Consider the following 22,720-nt stretch of genomic DNA (forward strand, 5'->3'; position numbering starts at 1 on the left):
GCTGGATAAAATCTTGGTGAGGTTTATCCTGTGTGCAAGCCAAGGCTCCCAAAGGCCGGCACACAGTAGTAGATGCCAGGCAGGAGTAGGGCCTTACACTTCCTAGGACTGTTTTTCTCTGGGCCACGCTGTTGCTTTAGCAGAGAGGGTAGATGAAACTTCCCTTCCCTCCCTTCCTCTCTTCTACCTGGGAAAAATTAATGAATCAGGCAGGAGCGCTCGGGACATTTCACCTGTGCTTGATTTTTATCTTACCTTGGACTCTTAGTAAGTGGAACAGGGGGGAAGATGACCTTCTAGTTGCCAGAAAGGGCCTGTGATCAACCACTGTGCTCTCTTTCCCTTTATGCTAATGGTTTGGAAAAAGGGAGAAGGTTCTCAAACTGGCGGAGAAGACCCCCGATACTCCCCAACTCCACCATCATGGGCCAAAGGCCGGGGTGCATTTTCCTTTTTTCCCCAGAAGGTGGCGCCCATAGCATCATAACTGCCGGTGCAGGCTTTTAAGGGCTCCAAGTCATAAAGCTGTTAAGGCAGCCCTGCCAGGTCGCTGGACCTTTGCTCATTAAGAAGCAGAGAACCTGCAACCATCTTTCCTTGGCATCTTGGAGGTCAGTCCTCCCACCTGCCTGGCCCCCATTTCTTTCTGCAGCAGGTTAAGGCAAGGTCAGGGAAAAACCCTTTTGAAGTTTCTCCCCAGCAACCCTATTTCCTCCTTCCCAGAGGTAGCTGGGTAAGAGGGTTTCAGACGAGAGGAGGCAGAAAGGATTCTCCAAGTCTGGAAAGAAGGAAAGTGCCAAGGACCTAACACCAAATTTATCACTTTTTAAAAATGAGATTTTCCCCAAAAGTGAAGAGGTAAGAAACAGATCCAGTGTCCATGCATTCCCAATGCTGTTGTGATGCCAGGATGCCGCCTCCTTTCAAACCTGTTGTGGGAAAAGAACAGAAAGGGAAGGTGACAGAGCCGTCAGAGGTGCATTCATATCTCCCTGGTCTGCCCAACTATCCACCTCGTCAGGAAGCTCTGGAGTCAGTCTCCTCCACCCCTGGCCAGCCTATGTGGGGGAGTGAGGATTGTAAAATCAGAGCTCAGAGTAGCTCATCTGTCCTCCATCTCCAGGCAGGGCTATTGCCCACTAGCCTGGGCAGATGAGGCTCTCCCTTTGTGTTTCACTATTGGTGAAATGTCCTTCACCAATAAGTCCCCTGCTCAGGAGCCAGAGCTAACTTCAATCCCTTTCTGCTGCAGCTTGACCCCATTCTTCCAGGTTTATGTCCCAGGGAGATATGTCCCCTTCCCATAAGAATATCCCAGTGACAGAGCTGGACCTTTGTTTTGTTTTCTCTGATTCCAAGTATGAGTCCCTTGTCCTTATGAGCACAGGGCTGTCCTGCCAACCTGGTGGCCTAACCCTGGGGTCTTACCGAGTCGGCTCCCTGGGAGTCCAGGGGTGGTATATGGGATGTGGGTTCCTCTGTGCTAGGCTGCTTCCTGCTCCTCTCCTGAGTTTTAGGGATGGATCCTGCAGATTCTGGGAAGAAAAATGGGGGTATCACGGAGAGAACATTTATAAAGGCCTTGGAAAAAGGGATTGCTGCTGCTTACTGTACCCTGTGCCCAGTGACTCCTGAGAGAGACCCACGTGGGAGCAAGGTGGCAGGAACAACAGGGTTTCCTCTGATCACCGTTATTACTACAGACTTGCTACTTAAAACAAAAACAAAAACAAAACAAAACACTAGCCCGCATGTAAGGCTGTGAGGCCAGCTTCAGCATTCCTTTCCCTCCCTGATGATCACCAAGAACAGTGTTCAGATCCGATGGGAAAGGAAACTGGAGGGTCTAAGGTTTTTTTGAATTCATGGTGATCCTCCTGTCTCAGCCTGCCAAGGCCTGAGATAACAGGTGTTAGCCACCACACCTGACTGAGACTTGCTACTTTTTATCTGCATTCAGATACTGAAAAAAAAAGAGCTTCTAAAAACGTGGAAAAAATTGGGGTACACTGGTTATACCTGACCTGAAGTCTTTCTCCCACTCAGCCCATTCACCAGATTGTAGAATTATTAATGTGTTTGATTATAGAGTGCTCTGATATATATAGGATAGACAGTATATCACTTTCATAAAATTATCGACAAATTCTGAATTCAGGGACTGTGAACATGGATTAGAATCACCATCTCTACCAGATTCCATTTCTATCACACTTTATATCAGTGCTGCTGAACTAACTGCCAGACACCTTTTTTTCTTTTATGGTTTTTGTTTGTTTTTTAGACTTACTTTAATGACATAAGGACTCTCACAATCCCATTATCATTTTATAAACCCAGGTTAAGTTCAAGGCTAAGTGGCAAGTGGCAGAGTCAGGAACTTAGCCTGGGAGTGCTTTTCCCATGATGCTGGCTTCTCCCACACAGCCGCAGTTGAGACTTCTGGGGTCCCAGCTGGGATGGCTGAAGCCAGCAAGAAGAAGTGAAGGTTCAGATCCACGCAAGTCTGTCCATATCTCTGAACAGCCTTTTTATGACTTTAAGACTTCTCCCAGGCCCAACTCTACCTCTGCTCCCCAGTGTGTGTCTTGCCTTCTCCTGAGCTGGGGAACAGTGTCTGGGGCCCTTAAAGCCTGTACATACTCTGTGCTGTCCCCTGGACGCCCAGCCTTGACTCCGCTTCTGTGCCTGAGATCCCAGGTGGGCAGGGCTCCTGGGTCCCTGTGCTCTCCGTGGCTCCCTCAGGCTCCTCTCCCTGCTTCTGTTGCCCCAGGTGATGTTCAACCATTGTCTGGAGCTCTAGGAGCAGACAGAAAGGGAAGGAACACTGGACGTGACTACCTAGCCTCTCTCCATCCATCAACAGCCTGCTCGGGGGTTGGCACACACTGCTGGGCATTTGACTTTCCCATCCACTGAGATATGACAAGGAGGGACATTAGCTGGTAATAAGGAGGGACAAAAGCTAGACTGCAAAAAAGTTCTTTCAAAGGTAAGGGAGGCGTAGGGGAAGAATTGTGAAGAGTACTGTACCAGGTACTCCTGACTTGCTGGGATATGTGGTCTCCCCTGGGGACAGGAAAAGTTTCCATTTAGATTCAGGAAATATTTGAGTACCTTCTGCGGCTGTGCTGAATGCTGATGAGTTCACATACATTATTTATCTGCCATGATTAGGTGGTATTCAAGGCTGGGTGGGGTAGGCAGTTTCTGCCTAGCTGCTTGCAGGTTGGTCACAGAGCTGAGGTTCTAGCCCTATCATCGGGCAACAGCTGCATTCTGATAATAAGGGGTTTCAGGGACCACCCAAGTGACCTTCCCAAAGGGGCATCAGGTCTACTCAGCTTTAGGACTATAGAGAAAAAAGGGATGGGAGGGATCTTTCCAACCTTTCATTGTGGGTGTGGTCCTTGTCATCTTCTTCCGTTGCCGTGGAGACATTGCCAGAGTGGACTGTGGAGGACAAGAGGACAGATGGGTGTCAGCCGTTCCTGCCCTCCTCCTCTACCTTGCTGATTGCTTTTGGATTGGAGGCTGGGGCTTAAGAAAGATGAAGGAAGAAAATTCCTGCCCTCCAGACACTTTCATGGTGGTGGCAAGATTTATGTGTGTGTGTGTGTGTGTGTGTGTGTCTATGTGTATGTAGAGGGCTGTCCACTTGTGCCCTTGTGTCTTTTGGAGATGGGGTGCAGGGATGAGGGAGCCTACAGGTTGGGCACAGCTCTTTTTGATGTGTATGGAAGGTGCCGTTGAGGGGGGCAGCTTACCTTGAGAAGTGGGTTGGGGATCCGGTCTTCATCCACTTCTGAGGGGAACAGGGAAAGGAGAAGGCAGTAACGACAGGAAATCCAGAGTCCCAAAGAGCTGACTTCCTAAGCGGAAGGGACTGTACGATCCATTGCCTGGCTCCTGATCCCCTTGGGAAGTTGGCCCTCTGGTTGCCCCAGGCCCACCGGCTCCTGTTCCCCTCCTGTTCTGCTGGCTGGCCGCTCATCTTCTGCCTCCTGTCCTGTCCTTGGCTCTGGCCAATCTACAGCTGCATCCTCGCCCCTTCCTTGAGGTCTCTGAGGCAGAATCTGGAGACTTTCTGCTTCCTTTTTTTTCTCCCTCTGAAGTATCCATTTCTTTTTTTCCTTCCACCTATTCCCTTGTCCCAAGGCCAGAAGTGAGTCTGGCACAGGAGAGCTCATGACACGGAACAGTGCCAGGGTCCAGGCAGGCACAGTCATTTGCTGTAGGGAAGGGAAGCTGCAGACCCATCCTGAATTCCAGTCTAGCTTATTAACCTGGCCACCTTTCCTCCACATCCCTGTGAAGCTCCCTTGACATTCTCTGAGACCTTGTTCTTTCCCCAGACCTTGATTGGGACAGTGGTGACCACAATCCCAGCTGCTCCCTGAGCTGTTTCTAACCTCCCCTTTCTCTCTGGGGGCCATGAAGATCGCTGATGGAGGCAGTCCCTCCCTCTTGCAGCTGTCACTGCCTCTGGGGGTGGGGGCAGCGGGATCTCAGTTGCTGGAGAAACCTGGAAGGCTGTTGCTGCAGCAACCAGCACTCAACTCAGTTGACCGTCCGATTGCTGGGGGGCTTAGGAGTGGGATGATCCCCTCACCTTCTTAGCATTGTTCAATTTTTCTAAAAGCAAAAGAACTTCTGCCAATTCAAGTGGCTACGATTTTTGTTTTCAGGACTGAGGAGATTCCTAACTCCTTTCTGCCTGGCTTCTGCCAGCACCCCTCCGCTCTCATTGGGACTTTGCTGTTGGCAGAAGCTCCCACTTTCAACTGTGACCCACCCATTAGTTACCTGGAGATGACTGGTCACTGGTTAGCACAAGGGTGGCAGGTGTAGGACGGCGTCTCCGAATCTGGGTTGGGGTGGGAGAGGAAGAAGTCAGAGGTATGTGGAAGTATCTGTACAAGTCTCATCCAGTGCCCTGAGGTTACACAAGGGAGCCAGCCCACGTAACACACTTCAGAAATGCCATGTTACACTGGACCCACTGTTCTAGAGTGGATATCCTTGGGCTCATCTGTTCTTTATGAGAAGAGCTACTCCTGTCAATTCCAAAGACCATCGCTTCCTGCATGCCCCCTTCCTACTCCAGCTCTTCATCTCAGAGGCTTTATCTGCTTTAATGCATTGATCTCTGGCCTGCTGTCCTTCCGTCCATCATGGATCAATGGTCAGAAATAACCTGAGAGGGCACAGGGCTTTCCTTTGGCTGCCGTAGCCACCCCCTCTCAAGCAGACATTAACTCTTTGTAGCTCGGCAATCTGCAGATAACATCTTTGAAGCCCATCCAGCCCGGGGTGGGGGCAGCTCAAGTAAGGAATGTCTGAATGTGCCCATTGCTCCCTAAGGTCCTCCTGAGCTTTGGTCACACTGACTTTCTAATTGGGAAATCCCTGACATGGCAAATATAATACAAGGAAGAGCCTTAGGTAGGAAGGTGGCCAGGGCCTAAAAGTTAGCTGAAAAATCCTTACCCTGGGCTCCTGGTCCCATTCCCAGAGATTAACATGTGCAGCTGTGGAACTGCAGGGGCTTTGATCCCTGCCCCTGTGCCCCTCGTTCTTTTGTTCTGTAGCTGATAAAGCTGACTGTTGTTGAAGTCAGTCCAAGGACTTCTGGGATGTGTGGTTCTTTCTTTTCTCCACAAAGCTTGGGGTGGAAGAGTGTAGAACTCTTTGGGAGTTGGTGCCCCTGGAGCTCCCTCCAGGGCAGCAGTGGGCAGGAAAGGCTAATGAGGCCTAAAGGGGCAAAAGTTATAGAGGGCCCAGAAGAGTGGGGTAGGGATGCTAAATGATCAAATCTCTATCTTTGCATATCCATTGTTTAGCATAATCACCACTGGCATTGGAGGTTGGGAAACTGAGAAACACTGCCCTTCTCTATGCTAGAAAGTGGGTATCAGCTATAGTGAGAGATACTGTTTAAGCCAGAGAGGAATGTTCTCCACAAAGAAAAAATAGCATGGAAAAGTCAGAATGGGGGTATTTAAGGGTAGGGCACTGTTCCAGGAGAATCCAATGACATCTGTTTTGAGTGACATTTCAGGTCCCCCCCAGTGTCCACCTTGTATTTCTGTGCACAGGCACGTGCTGCACGAATATTAACTGTGAGTTGTCTGGCTATCCCTGGTGCACAGATGGCGGCCTGGCACTTGTGCTTCACACATGTGGGGGTAGGGTCATCTCTTTTGGAGGAGAGGACTCCTCCTCTATCTCTCTCCTGCCTTATTTGGGGAGTAGTGGCCCTACAAAGTGGAAGAGACAGCATTAGGTGGGATGGGGAAAAGGGGGTGGGATAACATCTGAACTGGGACCCCAAGGAAACTTCAAGTATGATAAAAACAAACTCTGAGAGGGAAGCAGCGCTCTGTGATCTTGCAAAGGTTTCTTGCTTAATCTGGTTCTTTGCCTTGGACAAGATTTGGAAGCATGCAGAGTTCTCGAGAACTGTGATATCCTATAGCAGGAGGGAGGGAAGTCAGACTTGCTGAGCCACCTCCCAGGCCCCTGAACTAGTAGTAGAGTCTCTTCCTTTTTATATCTATCCTAAATTCTAGCTCTCAAGGACACTTGGTGCCTTCACTTCTGATTTATTTCTAAATCAGCCATGCCAAGGATCTGGTGGTTCTGAGCATCCTTCTAGCCCTGCCACTCTGCTCCGTAATGCAGGCCTTCGCCTCCTTTCACCTTCCCCTGTGGGTCTAGGTTAGGAGCTCCTGCCAAGCCTGGAGCTTTTTTGCCTACATACTTGGTAACACAGCAGGAAGGGCTGAGGCTGGGCTGCAGGTAGAATTTTAGGCAGAGAAGATGCCAATTTCTGAAGATTACAGAAAAGCAGGCCCAAGTCCCAGCTCTTTTTTGCTTCTGGCTCCTTAGCACCCTCTGCCCCCACAGGTCCCCAAAGCAGCTGGCTGGCAACCTCCTCCCTATAACCAAAACACACCTACTGTACCTGCCTCCTGCAACACCAAACAGAAGCAGGTGTCCAGCCCTATTTGTGCCAGTGGGTGGTAGTTCCCCTCGGAGCCTCCAGCCCCCACAGTTTTTGGATCCTGTTTCCACAGTCAGAAGTTACCTTTGTCTGTCTCTTGTCTCTGGAAAGACAGAGAAGCCTTTCCCCTGACCCCAAGAACACCTCCATGAGAAGGGCTCTTCATCCTCCTCACACTGTATGAGGCAGGCAGTCACATTTTAGAGGTCTGGAGGTGGCACTCACTCCAAACCAGGGAGAGGTGGGAAACAGGCATCTTCCCCAACCTCTGCCTTGGAAAGCTAGTTACAGAAAGGACCTGCCCTTTCCCTTCACACCCAGACCTTATTCTAACCAAACAGCTGGAGGAAAAAAAAACCAATCTGCCATCTCAAGAGGTTACCAGGCTGTCCAGTTGTGGAAGCCCAGGCAGAGCCTGCTGGGCTGGTGTTTGTGTGGGGACCCAGCACTGACCTTGTGGGATCTGGGGGCTGGGTAGGAATGGGAAGGTCTAGGAGAACAGAAAATACAAAAAGAGACGGAGCAATGGGTAAATACGCAAATGTTTGGCAAACAGGCAGTAGGTAGTAACCCTCTCCACACGCTCACTCTCACTGAAACACACACTGCTCACACACTCACACATTGCTGCCTCTGCCAGGCGGCTTGGAGCTAAAAATAGGCCAGGCCGGGAGGCTGGGCCATTGCCCTGGACTCCCACCCATGAGCCAAGGCTCTCACAGTGCCTTGCAGATCACTCAGCTTGGACCCCCGTCCCTGGACAGCTTCCCCTCTGGGCCCCCAGTGTCATTCTCTCCATCCCGCACCCACGCCCCACTCCAAAGGGCAGGAGTTGGGAATCAGTATCCACGTGTTCAGACTTGCAGGGAAAGGGAGCCTGAGGTCCGCAGACCCCACCGCTCCTCTCCCCAAGCCCCAGGCCTCTCGGTTGGCCTCAGCCCCTTCTTGTTACCACTCCCGAGAGCCAGGTAAGGGGCGCCTCTAGGTGGGAGGGGACAAGGAGAGCAGGTTCTGCTCTTCCAACTCCCACAGCACCAAGCTTCCCCCCATCACCGACCCCCACCCAGCCCTCCCTTCAGCGCCTCCACGCGGCTCAGAACTCGGCGGGGGCCGCCTGGGTGGAGCAGGCGAGCTTGCTGACGGGGGGAGGGGTCGTGTCCTCAGGCAGGCGGCTCCCTTCCCCAGAGCTGGGGCGCAGTGAGCGACCCTCTCAGGGGACAGACATCGCACGGACACACTTGTCCTTTGGTCGATCTCAAAGAAGCAGATGAGCCCTGACGGTGGGGGAGGGGTCAGAAGACCCCCACCCCCACAAGAGGAGCACAAACGTCCTCAAAAGGGCGCCCCGCCGAGGAAGGACAGGGCGGAGATCCCGGGTCCCGCCAGCCCAGGCAGGGGTCGCCCGTCCCTGCTAGGAGAGTCCCCTGCCGCCCCGCCCCGCCCCGCCCCGCCCCGCACCTGCTCGGCGGCCTCGGGGTCAAGGTGCGGCTCGAGCAGCGGCACGGTGAACTGGATCTTGCGGGGGCTGTTGTCCTGCTCCATGGCTGGGGCGCCGCGGCGGCGGAGCGAAGGCGGCGGGACTGGGGGCTGGGGCGGGCGCGCTCCCTCTCCCTCCGCTCCGGCCCCGGCCCCAGCCCGGCGCGCTGGGCTCGCGGCTCCGGGCTCGGCGCTCCCGGCTCGCGGCTCCGGGACTCTGCGGCCGCCGATTGGCTCTGCGCCGCCCCTCCCGGCCCCCTCCCTTCCCCCGCCCGGAACCTTAACCCCGTCGTGACTGCGCCGGGGCCGCGGGGGTCACCGCCCCCGGGTGAGCCAGCCCGAGCTTGGCTGGGTCTCTGTCCGGGTGAGAGTCCGGGCCGATGTCCAGGTACCCTCGGACTTCTGGGCAGGAAGTGGGTTAGGGTGCGGTTACCAAGAACTTCTCCGAGCTGGGATTAGGGGCTGGCACGGTGGAGGGTCGCTAGGGAAGAGGAAGCAGCAGACCCAAGAGGAGAATTTCGTGTATGACCTAACAGGGGTGGCCACATAGAGGACAGATGGAAAGGACAGTTAGGCATGCAGCAGGAGAAATTCTGGTCAGACTCGGAGAGGGACTTTTCCTTGAAAAGAAAACCTTGGAGTGGAGGAGAAAGTAGTCCAGGTTTTGCAGTTCATGGGCAGGGAAAGGAAGCTGAGGCCTCAGGGTCTCCGGAGGGAAACCTCTCTTCAAATACTAGGGAGTGTGGGTGGAGGGCTTGGGGAGAAGGGACCATCTGGGGCTCGGCAGAAGGAATAATGGGGGTGGGGAGCCAGTAATGCTTGTGAAATAGATTTCGCTTTCAGCTTGCTAAATTTATGGAGATTGTAAAGTAGGCGAAAGGCTTATGGGTGGGAGAACGCTGGGGGACCGAGAGGAAGCTCCTTTGATGGGGTGGCTTGTTTATACTTGGAGCTGGTTTCCAGTTTCACTGTTGGCAGAAAAGGAAAATGATCTGCTGTAACCGAAGGCATGGAAGTTAGACTATGTGAAGAACTTACTGGTTTGATGTAGGACCAAGATGTCAGTCAGCACAGCCAGTGAGGGGATAGGATATTCATGTGAGCTGGTGTGCCCTGTGCTAGGGCCTGGGGATCTGGGCAGAGGGGAGGGAGGTGCTGGGTACCTGGGGAGGAGCAGGGCTGGTTACAAGCTTGGGGGGAGGAGAAACACAGAAGGAGAGACAGGGACTGCTGGGATTGGGACAGGGGCCAGGCCAGGAGGTAAACTGTGAACTAAGCCACTGGCAAGTTCCTTACAGGTTTATGATGGGCTCTCTGGGACCCTCATGATCATCCTCTCCTCCAAGGGGTTGGCTTCAAATCTCAGTTGCCCATTATCCTGGCTTGAACTTCGCAGGGTCCTTTCCCCTCTTACCTCCCAAAATAACTTCTCCTGCCCTCTTGCCTCAGCAGGATCTCTTTACACTGGGCAGGCTCAGTTTTCTCAAGGCAGAGGTATGGTTATAGGGACCCAGGGGACCCTGAAGGCTGGTCTAGCCAGTGGGGCTCCATTTGTGTTTTAATTGGTCTGAGTTTGGTGGTTACTCAGGCTCCAGGAAGGCTTCCCTACATGAAGCCCACAACTGGAGGACCCCATTTGCCCTGTTTGGGCAGCAGGAATGGCCCCCAAACAGTTGCCTAGGTTTCCCAGTTCCCTTTATCCCCAACATGAACAGCAGAAGGAAAGGCTGTGCAGGCACTGAAGCTGAGGGAGGGCGATAGACCCCATACAGCCCAGGTGCTTGCTCCATTCTCCTCGTGTTTTCCACAGAACACAGAGCAGGACCCAAAGTATTCTCTCAATCAGTCTTTTCCCTAACCTGTTCTAACAGGACCATGGGACTTGACCATGGGACTATGGGATTGTCACGTCCCTATCTCCAGGGCCTTAGGGTCCTGTCCCTGTGCCTCAGTCCCATTTAAAAATGGCCAGAATTACAAAATGCCTTCTGAGGTTGAGTGTCCTCTGAGGGTGATAGCTAGCACTTGATTGATAACTATAAATGTATTGCTTCCTGCAGGATTGTGGAATTAGAGGAGTCACCTCTGTAGGCGCTCATGAGAAGGTCCCCCTACTCCTACTGGCTCTCGCACATGAGAAGGTTCCCCTACTCCTACTGGCTCTCCCAGCTTGCCCAAGTGTCTTTCATGTTCCCTGCTTTCCCTGCATCTTTGGTCTGGCCATCCAAATGCTTCCCAAAGGCGCATACCCACCCTTCATGTTACCCCCTCAAGTCCTGGATTCTCAGACTCTCTTGTCCTGAAAACTACATGTTAAGAGAAGGGCTAAGAGAACTCAGGCTTGGAGAGACTGTCATGGAAAGGCTTCCTGAGAAGAGGGGTGTGGAAGCAGCCAGTGCTGGGTAGAAGCAGAAGAGAAGAGAACAAGGAAGGAGGGAAAAAGAGATGGGGAAGAGAGGACCCAGTTGGAGAAAGCATGTGGAGGAAGCAGTTGGAGAGCAGAGAAGTGGAGTGTGGCTGAGTGTAGGCTTCATTTCAGGTGGGCTGAGTGGGTCTGTCTGTGAAGATGTGTGTGTGTCACTCTGACCTTTATTTATGCCCAGAGCTCGGTGAGTAACTGTGAGTGCCTTCTGGGCATGTGGGTGTAAGCAGGCGTGGGCTGCTCACTCACAGGGCTGGGAGGTGCAGGGTGTCTGTCATACGCTCTTGGAACCCAGCTCACATTTTCTACATGAGATGTGCTCAGCTCCAGCCCAGGCCCCACAGCAGCAGCTGTTCTGTGCATACGTCCGGGTTCATGAATATTTAAGGTTACTGGGATGTGATTTGGTGATGCAGTCACGTAACAACCGCTCCCACTCTGCCCTGCTGTCTGTGCTGGACTCTGGGTTAATGGGGCTGCTTTTAGTTGCTGGACACTTTTTGCTCTTATTTTTCATCCTCCTCACCCCCATCAGCCTCCTTGTGATTTAATTCACTAATCCTGATAATCCAAGAGGGTAGGTGGGTACTGATATATTTAATACACTTCTCAAGTGCAGGTGCAGAGAGGTGTTGCTGAGATGGGCCACCTGGTTTAGGATTTAGGAGGTCAGATTCAAGATCTCCCTCTGCTACCAATTCCCTGGGTGACTGTGGAATCACCTCCATCCTGTATCCCACATGAGGCTCAGTTTTCTAGTCTCCAAAATGAAAGGGACCTGGTGTTCTACAGATCTAATATTCTGTGAGTTAAGGGTGTACCAGTTGTATAGCCAGGAAATTTCAGAATCAGGGTTGGAACCCAGGAAGAAGCATCTTACCTCTCTCTCTCTGCATCTTTCCTGGCCTGGCTGCTATGCTAGAGGCAAGCTCCTGCACAGTTACTATATGATGCTTGCACACGCAACTCTGATGAGGTAGGGCTAGAGACTGCTTTTAAACCTCAAAGGAGCAATGACCCCTTTCAAGTGGTCCTCTAGGAAGCCATATGCTCATTCCAATGTGCTGCTATTTCTCCAACGTTTCTGGAAACTCTTTTGGAATCATCTCAAAACTTGTGGCATATGCTCTAAAAATCCTTGGAGGGAGTACATCTTGCATTTTGCTTCTTGAAAATGACAGTCTTTAGTCATCAAGCCTTGGGAAGAAGGAGGGAGGTCAGGCTAGGAGCAGGTCTTGACCTGAAAGGTTAAGTTCCCTCCAGCGATATTATGTGTCCCACAGGGCTCCCAAGGCTTCTCTGCTAGAGAAACCGCAGAGTTTTCTGTAATCCCCAGAAGCACCTTCAAGATAGATGCGTGTCCTCTTGTGGATTGAAAGACTAGTGGGTAGGGCCTGTTTGCTGTGAGAAAGACCATCACTGCAATTCTGCTGGGCTCCACTACAATTCTCTGCTGCCAGTACTCTTGGGGCCAGAGCTGCTGATTCAAAGTCAGGGGATGCTGATTTCCAAAAGGCTTAGCTTCTTCACCAACTTTAAAACCACTGGGTTGAGATCAAAGAGACTTAGTGATCAGCCAGAAGTCTTGAGAATGAACCATGCCATCCCTTTCTCCAGAATGCCAGATTTGGTGACTATAGCAGGACAGCGGCTGGACCTGAAGCAAAACGTGGACGGGAAGAACTTCTGAAATTCATTTGAACCCTCTGGTCATCAACAGTCAAGAAGTTCCAATCCCTAGCTCACCTCTAGTCAGCTCCTTCTGTTCCCAACAATCTAACAGCTTGAATTTACTCTTTCAACAAATATTGGGTATTCCTACATGCCAGGCTTTATGCTGGGAAATACACAACAGATACAATTTCTATCTACTGATAGCTTTCAGCCTACCAGGAGCCAGGGGGAGTGATAGGGTGGCCAAGTAATTACCAGCCAGGAGAATGACAGAAGTGGAAGTGCAGGATGCTGTGGGATAAGGGGCAGCAGGAAGAAGGAAGGAGATCAGTGTGACCTGAGGCCTCTCAGACCTGCTGCTCCTCCTGTACACCAGATTCTCTCTGCAGAGTCTCAGCTAGCTGATGGCTCTGTGACCCTGGACACAGTTGTTTAACCTCTCTAACTTCTCAGAGCCTTGATTTCCTCTGCCTCAAAACTGGCTTAACAATAGGCACTATCCCTGTTATATATAGTGAGGAGTGGGATGAGGTAATGCTTCCAAACTTGCAAATGTTGCTTCCTTTGGCTCTTAAAAAAAGCAGGGATGAAGCTGGGGATTTCAGTGCTTTCAGAATCTGAGGAAAGTGTCTGCAGGGGACATCCCTGCATCTGGTTAGTTGGCTTCTGCTTCTCCCTTCTCTGGCGGGATCAACATTCTTGATGTCCAGCTGTGTCCTAGTCAGCATGGGCCATCACCCTGCCCTGCTAATTAACTCCACCCTGTTAATGATTAAATCTAACGACTTTGACTGGGGGGTAGGAGGATGGAAAATTCCTCAGCCATAGGACAGGGTAAGGGTAAGTTGTCCTGAGCCCGAGGGGAAGGACCCCCTGGGCTCTGGTCATGTTTATGTAGGTGGCCTGGGAGCAGGTGCCAGGTTTTTTTTCTGGGTCTGCTTGGCAGGGGAGCATGGCTGGAGGAGGGGTCATTTGAAAGTAATAGCTCTGCAGTCCTTCTGGGCTTGGCAAGCTCGTGGAGGACACCACTGGGGCCCCAGACCTATGGGGTCCCCAGACCTAGCCAGGGCTTGCATTCTGCTTGGCAGTGGTTGGCTATTGGCTGCTGCTGTGGTTGGAGGGACACGGTAGACTGGGGTGTGATAGTTTCCTATGCTTCTGTTCCAAAATACCACCAACTGGGTGGCTTGAAAATTACTGATTTATTTTCTGATAGTTCTGGAGGCCAGAGGTCCAAAATCATGGAAGTAGCTGGGCTACAGGCTCTAGGCAAGAATGTTTCCTTGCCTCTCAGTTCTTTGGCTTGTGGCAACATAACCTGGTAACTTAGGCTCACACAACCTTCTTCCTCCTGTGTGTCTCCCAGGGCCCTCTCTTCTTCAAGGGTAACAGTCCTTGGATTTAGGGACCACCCCAAGTCAAGGACAGTTTCATCTTGAGATCTTTAATTACATCAACAAAGATTTTATTTGTGTAGTCCGAGGTTCTGGGAGAACGTGCATTTTTGGGGAACACTGTTCACCTCAGGATGAATAGCGATACGGCCTGGTGAGGCAGGGAGAGGGCAAGTGTCCTGGGCTACTAGAGCTGGCACAGGAGGCACCGGCACCGAGTCTCTCTTGTCTTAAAGGGGGGAAGAGACAATCAGGATCCTTGAGGGCAGTTGAGCTGACTGTTGGGAGGCTGTAGGGGAGGCTATTGAGTGTGAGGGGGTGAAGGGAGCAGCACAATTGTAGCTGGGCAAAAAGAAGGAAGAAGGACTTTGAAGGGAAATGCTTAGTCCCAGGGTTTTTTTTTTTTTTTTTTTGTAATCTGTGGGATGCACAATCACAACTTGCCATAGTTGAAACTAAAATTACTTTCGATTATAGTACTCAAGTACATTTTTATTTTATTACTGTTTTTTGTTTGTTCCCTACTACCTTTTATACTTTATAGGGGTAGGTAGGCTGGCAAGGTAATTTCTTTCTTTGCTTCTGCAAGGAAATCCAGGAAACTCTCCTTACGTCGCTGCTCACTCTCAGATACGCATGGTCTCAATTCAGAAATTAACCTGTTTAGAGTCATTTCTCCAGCCTGCCAGCCCCTGGCGTGGAGGAACCTGCTTGCCTTGGGAAAGGGGTGAGGTGGTGTCCATCTCTCTGCCAAGCTTTTTGTGCCCTCAGGGCTTTGCCCAGGCCCTCTCTGGGCCTCTCAGGTGAGCTTCAGAGCTTGTGTGCTACAGGGTGGAGGAGATGCTGCGCCTGAGGCAGCGGCTGGTCAGGTTTACATCTGTTCCTCAGCTGGTGCTCAGGCTCCTTCTCCACCACTGGCCAACTCTGCAGTGCTCTGTGACTGTTCTCTCAGAGTTTTCTCAGCTCTTCAGAGCTCCTTCGTCAACCAGGTTCAGCCATGTTCCCTTTTTCCAGGAGTTTGAGACTTCTCTTCAGCTGTCCCTTGAGGTCCCTACTGGCCACAGCCCAAGTCGGACGCAGGGGGCGCACCTGTCTCCCTCTTCCGGGGGCCCATGGCTGCTTCCTGCTTTGCTGGCTGGCTCTGGGGCTGCAAGGTGTCTCTACAGAGCTCTGCCAAGCTGCCCAGGTGGCAGTCTTCTCTCCTTCTGAACTTCACTTAGCATCCAGACTCCAGAACACTCTGCTCCCCACCCTGGGGACCTCACACTCAGCTCTTGGGGTAATCTCTCCTATGAGGTCCACTAATAGGGCAGGCCCGCTTTCCTTCCCTTTCCCCATCCATTCTCTTCTCACAAAATCCACTTTCCCTCTGTACTATGACCCTTTTTTATGTCTTTGATTTGCCTGAAGGGGGTCACAAACTGGTCCTTGCAGGCCTGTTATTCCGGCACTTGGGAGGCTGAGGCTGGAGGATTGCTGCAAGTTCGAATCCATTCTGGGCTGCACAGTGAGTTTGAGGCCAGCCTGAACTATAATGGTGAGACTCTGTCTCAAAAAAAAAAAAAAAAAAAAAAAAAAAAACAAAAAAAAAAAAAAAAAAAGAAAAGAAAGAAAAGAAAAAGAAAAAACAATAAAAAGGAGAAAGAAAAACTAGTTTTTGTAATTTTCCTTTGAAATTCTTCATATAATCATATGAACTTGTGTCCCAAAGTGCCTCACTTTGAAATTTTATATATTGTGTATTGATGCTTACTTAAAATTTAAATTTCTTTTTATAAGTGTAGGAAGAGTGGTTACAACTGTGCCAGGGCAGAGGGGTATCAGACTCTGCTTCTAGGCCAACAGCTTCCTTTTGGGTCGGGAGGACAAAACCCAGAGGTAAAATGGCCACCAGAGGGCAGCAGACCCACTTCAAGCCCTGTTTCCTTCCTTGGACTCCTTGGTGCTGAATTGCTTTATTCAGTTTCCAGAGGCCAGAGTCCTCCAAGGTGCTGGGGACTCGCTCTCCTGATATGTCAGCAGGTTCCCTGAAAGTTGATACTGCTTCCTGGGTTTCTTCACTGTTCTTCCAATTGAAGTGTCAAAAAGAAATCATTTGCTTTGTACACTGATTGTCGTTTCTTAACACCTCCATGGCAGTGAGGGGAGAGCTGAAAGTGGTTTGGTCCAGAGAAGTGGGTTTGGGAAGCGAGAGCCCAGGACACAGAGCTGCAGAACGGCAACTTCGGTTGCTGGGGCAGGTATCAGGGCTTTGGGAGCATGGGGGAAGGAGCAGCTGGAGGGAACTGTGCAGGGCTGCAGAGGAGGGCAAGTTAGAGTTACGGTTTTTTTCTTTTTGGGGAGAAGGTGAGAATTAGGGGTAGGCAAATTGACAAATTCCTGGGAGAAGAAGGAGGTGGAGGCAGGATAGCAGAAAGTGTTGTTGTTGGGGTGTTTGGGGGCTGAGAGAATATGGGATACAGTGGGGAAGTTTGGGAAGGCTCTGGTTTTCCCTCTTAGTAACCACAGAACTTCCTTGGCCATTTGCACATTCAGGAAAGAGGATGTAAGGCTCTGTGGCTTCAGATATATATATTTTAATTTGGAGGTCATGGGAGAAAATAGGGTGGAAAGATGGGAGTTTTTCAGAGAAGAAAAGCTTAGAGTATTTGATGTTGTTTAGTGGGCAGAGAAAACACAGATGAAGGGGTGTTGTCACCCTGTGGTGCTTGGCGTACCAGAGGGAAGAGGGCGGGGGCTTCAGATGGAGCCATATGGCTCCTGGGACAATCCTTGTTCTTCCAATACTCTGGTGATCTTGGGTGGTTGTTTGACTTCTCCGAGTTTATTTCCTTATCTATGGAATGGGAACAGCCCCAGTGATATTGCAGGTACTGGATGTGATAGTGTATATAAAATTCTCAGTGCGTTCCTAATCAGAGATTGTTAAGTGGTCACATCTATTACTCAAATGATAATTGTCTTTGCATCTTTCAGAAGCTGTCACATGGAAAGGAGAATTTATCTGTTCTGCTCCACGGGGCTGAACTAGGGATGCCAGTTCAAGGAGAGAAAGTCAGGCTGGCTTGGAGGGTGCAGGCTTTTGCAGAGTCACCAGAGCCTGGAGGAGGCCGCCTTGTACCAAGAGATCTCTTTTGCTGCAAGTGGCTGAGCAGAGAGGCTTTGGGGGGCTCTTTCTCCCTAGTGCTTCAGATCCTAGTGTCCTGAAACTATGCACAGGGTGTATGGGTAAAAGGCTCTGTGTGTACACTTGAAGGAGAAGGAGCCCTGGAGCAGCAGGGTTTGAGGAGCCAGCTGTGGACAGATCAGTGCTTTGCTAGTCTAGGCCTGAGCTGTCCCATCTCCTCAGCTTAGGGAAGGAGCTATTCCCTCCTGTCACCAAGTGAGGGGTGTCCATATTCTGTGAAGGAAGATTAGGAGTGATGAGGGACTGTGTGCTTGTATAAGATCCCACCTCCAAACCCATAAGAGACAATAACTGCCCCCCGCTCCCCGTACATGTGTTAAGAAGCCTTCCTGGGACATAATGTCAGGCTTCCTCACTCATGACACTGTGCTAGGTTCTCTGGGAAGGCAGCTCCTCCTTATCTTCACAGCAGTCCTCTAGAGGCTGGAGGTGAGAGTGGGATTCTGAGCAAAACGCCTTCTCAGCCTTCCCAGGATCCTTTTCTTTTCAGCTCCTCCGAGAGGGAGGCTCTTTTCTACCACCCTTCCCAGAGGCCCGGGTTTATCAGAGGACCTTGCTGCCTTCCTCACAGGCAGTGAGTGTCCTTTTCCAGCTTCCCTCTGGTCCTTGTTTGCGGCTTTTTAGGAAATGAGCAGTTAAGTCACCATGCATGCATTCATTTATTCAGTTCACTTGCAAATTCAGATTTATTCACAGAATGCCAGTTCTTTGCCCAATAATTACAGTGCAAGCTTCTGGAAAGAAAGTAATGAAAAATAATGTTCAATAAGTTCCCAGGCTTCATGGAGCACACATTTTTGTGAGGTCAAAATTACATATGCAGGTAAACAAATGTATAAGTCAGTTCAGAGCCTGAAAGTACAATGAGAGGCATGAAAGGGTGAGGTGACAGAAGCAACTGGGGACAGGTAGAGGGGATGAGGGCTGAATAGGGAAGGAGGAGGCTCCTTTTAGCAGACAGCATGACCCAAACAGTGATAGAGAGGCAGCTGTGTAAACAACAGAAAGAAGAAGAGCAAGGACAAAAGTCCTGAGCTGGGAAAGATGTGAATGCGCTGGGCTGAGCACCGTGGAGGATGGCAGAATGAGATGGGGCTGCGGGCGGCTGTTGGAGCAGCCATGCCTGCTAAACGCTTGGATTTTATCTTAGGTGCAAGTGGACACTCAAAGGAAAAGTCCCAATGACATCGTCCCGTGGATTCTGCCCCTTCCCCACATTCTCTTAGCCTTGTAACAATACCAGTACCCCTAACATCTGGCCTGGCCTGTGTCTTGTTTATAGAAGAGGCCATTCCAGCTCAGGAGGCCCTTGGCTTCAGTAGAATGATGACCTTTGTGCAAACCTATTTGCCACTGACCGTGGCCTGAGATAGATGCTCTGATCTCAGAATAGTTAGCTGCAGTTTTTCCTCACTGTCTGCCATCTGTTACCCTGACTCTGTAAGAGTGGCTGTTTTGGCACTTGGGAGCCAGCAGCCCTTCTCATCTCTTTATCTTAAATAAAGCCTGTCCTTGCTGCAAATATCTCTCTCTGTCTCTGTCTCTATTTGTCTCTCTGTCTGTCTCTCTCTCCTTTTTCATTTCTTACAGAGCACCCAAGGATTTTAAATAGCAGACAGGCTGATGTGATCTAAAGGATCATGTGTCTGCATGTCGAGAGATGGATGAATCCGGAGAGGAAGAATGGAACCAACGTGTTAGTTAGGAAGCTGTTGGAGGAGTCCAGGTGATAAACAGTGGTGGACAAACTAGAGTGGTGGCCAGGGAGAGGGGAGCAAGGGTGAAGCCAGGATGTATTGTGGAGATAGAGTCTGTATCCTTGTCAGTGTATTGGTTGTGGGGATTTAGGGAAAGGCAGAAATCGATATCAACGCCCAGGTCTTTGGCTTGGGAAATGGAGTATATGAGGTTGATATCCAGTAAGCTAGGGAGATGAGGTGGGCAAGGATATTCAGGTGCTAGTTCAGGTGTAGTTAACAAGGCCAGAATATCATGGAATAAAAAGAAGGAATGTTAACGGGGGTAATGTGCTGGCTCCACAATACTCAGAACTTTTGTTACTCTTTTTAAATAGGTGGCTACTAGTTATTGGCCTCAAGTGGGTATTCCAGCTCCCAGTTCTTTATCTCATTCCAGTCAGTGGGAAGGGTATAGAAAGGAGAAAGAAAGAGCATACATACTCCTCTTCTGTCAGGAGCAATAGTCGTAACTTGCCCAGTTATTTGCTGAGACCACACTGGCCAGGACCTAGTCACGTGGCCATGTTAGCTGCAAGGAAACTGAGAAATGTAGTCATTAGCTAAATGGGGAGCATGGCAGGTTCAGTGGATTGGAAATTATGATTAGGTCAAAGATCTGTTCCAACAGTGCTCCCAGGGAAACGGAGACGAGGGGACAGAGGGTTGTGGACAGATGGCAGGATCACTGAACTTAGGGTTTGGAGGCTACTGCGGCATAGTGTCACCTGAAATGCAAAAGTCAAGGGCTGAGCAGCCAGAGTGAAAGTGAGAAGTCATCTGTGTGAATATCAAACGTCTCCAGCAGTGACAACAGGGGCAAGCGGGAGAGGAAGACTGGGCACCGAGGCCATTAGTGAATAAGGCAGAGAGGCTGGAAGGAGACAGCCTATTCTGAGCTATAGAAGAGAGAACTTTCGGAGGAAAGAGGAGATAGGGAACAAGGAGAACACCTCTCCTCCTTTTGGATGTGAGATAAATAATGGATGAGAGAATAAGTGGCTTTCACTTGGGAGGACTGTAGATGCTGTGGATTCTTAGGACATCTTAAAATGTTATATAAGATTAAGTGATAGGCCATTGGAGCAAGCCATTAGGAATGTCAAGGATTTTCTGATAACAGATCAGTAGGAGGCACCATGCAAGGGTTTAAAAGGGAGAGTCTGGGCAGAGGTTTGGGGTGGGGTGGCAGAGCCAAGTGGTAATGGGGGTGAACAGCACAGATTCCCAGAGACTTTGGCTTGGTCCTGGTGATGACAGAGATCAGCAAAAGAAGTGTAACAGCAGGGACCAGGGAACTCACAGTCATCTCAGCGAAGTGTTGATCTTAGTGCCTGCCTGGTTTGAAGATCTGGGGTCATTGATTTCTGTGGCTTAAGGTGGTGGCAATTCCACAGGAGCAGGAGATGTATGGCAGCAGAATAATTCATGGCTCCCCATCATAACCAAGCACCAGAAGTTGTGGATATGTTAGGTTACATGGGTGGCAGGAATTAAGGCTGCAGAAGAAATTGAGGCTGCTAGTCAGTTGGCCTGAAAATAGGCAGATTATCCTAGGTCAGTGATGGCAAAGCTTTTAGAGATGAGTGCCCAAGCTGCAGCCCCAAACCCACTCACTCAGGTATGTATGTATGCATGTATGAATTTATTGGTCTTTTTTGAGACAGGGTCTTGCTATGCAGTTCAGGCTGGTCTGGAGCTCATTTTGCAGCCCAAGCTGGTCTGAAACTCACAATGATCCTCTTGCCTCAGCCTCCTGAGTACTGGGATCACAGCCATGTGCCATCATGCCTGGCTCGAAACCCACTCATTTATCACCAAGTGCCAACACTGCAATTAAACCCAAATAGTGAAGTTTTAGTTTAGAAAAAACAACTCATATGTTAACGTATTTTGTCTTAAAAGAAAAACAGCATGCATGCCATAGGTTTGCCACCACTGTCCCAGTTGATCCAGAAGTTTCCTTAAATCTGGAAGGAGGCAGAAAAGAGAACTGGATTGATGTCAGGGTGAGAAGTTCTGGGCTGGAGGCCGCTGGCTTTGAAAGGGGCTGTATGCAGAAGCACACGGGCAGTTTCTCCACCCTTGTACCTAGAAGGGACCAGGAAGCAAGATTCTCCCCTGGAGCCTCCAAAATGGAATGTAGCCCTCCCAACCTCTGTGATTTTAACCCAGTGAGACCCAGTGGGGCGTCTGAGCTACAGAACTGCATGGTAATACATTTGTGTTGTTATAAGCTGGTCTGTGGTAATTTGTAGTTAGAAAACAAATGCAAGATGAAAAGGCTGTCCTCTCCCGTGACTGCTCCCTCCTGCAGGGTGAGATGCTATGACAGCTGGTGAGGCGAAACATTTATTAGCCCATGTTTCATGAGGAGGTGGTGTTAATGTGTTAACAAGAATGTTCCCGAGTGGCTTTGTCTCTTGCTGTCCCACCCTCTCTCACGAGGACGCAGAACTGCACAGGGTTTCCCTTCCCTGCCCCTCTACTGGGATATCTGTTGTTTCTTCCCTTGTTTGGGAGCTTAGGCAGGAGGAAGGCAAAGGCCCCTTTTGGCATTCTCCAGCCCAGGTTTCCTGGGAGTCAGCATGTGGGAGGTTGTGTGGCCGTCTGGCCATTCATGAAACCAATGCTTTGTTTCCTTTTGTGACTATTCTCTGGGGGCTGGGGCTGGCCTCAGTGGGGTGAGGCATGGCATCCTGGTAGGCCTCCCTGGAGCCCGCAGGTGAATTTGAAGACTAGCCTTGGGGGACCCTGTATGGTGAATTTTAACAGGCAAAAGCAACTCTTACCTATAGCTGTCTAAGTGTGGCTGAAGCTGAAAATTACCCCAATTCCATGTGGGTTTAGAGCACCAGACTGTGAAATGTTGGCTTCAGATTATATGTACTAATCTTCAGCTGGCAACTCTAGCTTGATTTTCCCAGATCCTAGCTGCCTATTTTGTTTTGAACTTCATTTAGGGTCACAGCAGGGATCATGGAGGGATTTAAGCTATGGTCTGATCACAGGCCCCTGGAATTATTTCCTACCTCAGAGTTTCCAGTTGGCTTGGGGTTGTATATTTACTAAGCTCTGACTGAGACAGCAAATTTTAGAGGCCCACCATGAGGCTAACTGCAGAGGTATGGTGGACTCCAGACAGATAAAAAAGAATAGGATCCCTGTAGAGAGGTAATATCATTGTGTGTGAGGTGACGAAAAGCTCAGTGGAATTATCACAAACCTAAAGGATAAGACAAAAAGGAACCAAGTTATGTACCTGGAACCTTCTGTTTCTAGAAGTCAGATTTATTCAGGAATCAAAGGAACATGAGTCTATGTAAGTAAGATACAAGTCTTGATCGTGTAGTGAGAAAAGCCAGGGAAAAAAGAAGCCAGTTCTATTGATTGAACTGGAAAAAGGTAGGATTTCTTCAGGAGAAAGGTTGAGTTCAAAGAGCTCAGGCTTGAGATAATATTAAAAGAAAGCAGATTTTTCCATGCAGAAATACTTTTAGGGAGGAAACTAGGACCGGGGCGGTCTAACAATGATGCAAAACAGGGGGAGGCCGCTAGAGGGAGCCAGGATCCACCACAGACAGTGACTTGCAGGGTACGGAGGGAAGCCAGGTTTAGGGGCGAAGCTGTGAGCCTAATTAGGGAAGTTTCAGAGGGACACAGTTATTCTTTTTAGGGGAGGGTATTGCTCGTGCTCCGGGAAACATTCCCAGGAAACATGCCACGCGGTGAACGAGAAGATGAAACACAGCGCAGTGGAAGTTCATTACTAAAGAAACGGATCTGGGCATAGCTGAGTTAAACTGGGCTAATGGGAGAAATAAT

General features: G+C 50.2%; 2 protein-coding genes and 1 non-coding gene across 4 annotated transcripts in view; 1 reads left to right on the plus strand and 2 right to left on the minus strand.

Moving 5' to 3' along the window:
- Positions 1 to 794: 794 nt before the first annotated feature.
- On the minus strand, positions 795 to 8,710 carry Ppp1r1a (protein phosphatase 1 regulatory inhibitor subunit 1A). 2 transcript variants are annotated; one of them, XM_005006427.4, is made up of 8 exons: positions 8,465 to 8,710; positions 4,807 to 4,867; positions 3,768 to 3,805; positions 3,390 to 3,453; positions 3,034 to 3,069; positions 2,644 to 2,799; positions 1,429 to 1,535; positions 795 to 929 (listed from the first exon to the last, which is right to left on the minus strand). In XM_005006427.4, exons 1-8 carry the CDS (start codon positions 8,546 to 8,548, stop codon positions 924 to 926), a joined length of 552 nt encoding a protein of 183 aa, XP_005006484.1. In that variant the 5' UTR covers positions 8,549 to 8,710; the 3' UTR covers positions 795 to 923. The 2 variants fall into 2 exon arrangements, with proteins under 2 accessions (XP_005006484.1, XP_003476063.2); XM_003476015.5 differs by lacking the exon at positions 3,034 to 3,069 and having other exon boundaries at positions 8,465 to 8,706.
- On the minus strand, positions 1,731 to 1,846 carry LOC111753330 (small nucleolar RNA SNORA61). The gene has a single exon (XR_002788145.1). It is a non-coding gene; the product is annotated as a small nucleolar RNA SNORA61 (small nucleolar RNA).
- The window catches only part of Neurod4 (neuronal differentiation 4), a 279,827-nt gene continuing 264,495 nt past the window's right edge, over positions 7,389 to 22,720 (plus strand). The window contains exon 1 of the mRNA XM_063254892.1: positions 7,389 to 7,974. The gene's annotated coding sequence lies outside the window, so the exon portion shown is untranslated. The remainder of the gene's footprint in view (positions 7,975 to 22,720) is intronic.

The sequence above is a fragment of the Cavia porcellus genome, unplaced genomic scaffold (genome assembly GCF_034190915.1).
Source record: "Cavia porcellus strain 051 isolate PalLab524CR breed Dunkin Hartley unplaced genomic scaffold, mCavPor4.1 scaffold_8, whole genome shotgun sequence".
Classification (NCBI taxonomy): domain Eukaryota; kingdom Metazoa; phylum Chordata; class Mammalia; order Rodentia; family Caviidae; genus Cavia; species Cavia porcellus.

Excerpts from the sequence above, each read along its gene's own strand:
- Ppp1r1a (XM_005006427.4), bottom strand. The coding sequence starts at position 8,548 with ATGGAGCAGGACAACAGCCCCCGCAAGATCCAGTTCACCGTGCCGCTG. Across the intron at positions 4,868-8,464 it reads ACCCCGAGGCCGCCGAGCAG|ATTCGGAGACGCCGTCCTAC; the intron begins GTGCGGGGCGGG and ends ACCCCAACCCAG. Across the intron at positions 1,536-2,643 it reads CGTCCAGGGGACAGCACAGA|AATCTGCAGGATCCATCCCT; the intron begins GTATGTACAGGC and ends TTTTCTTCCCAG.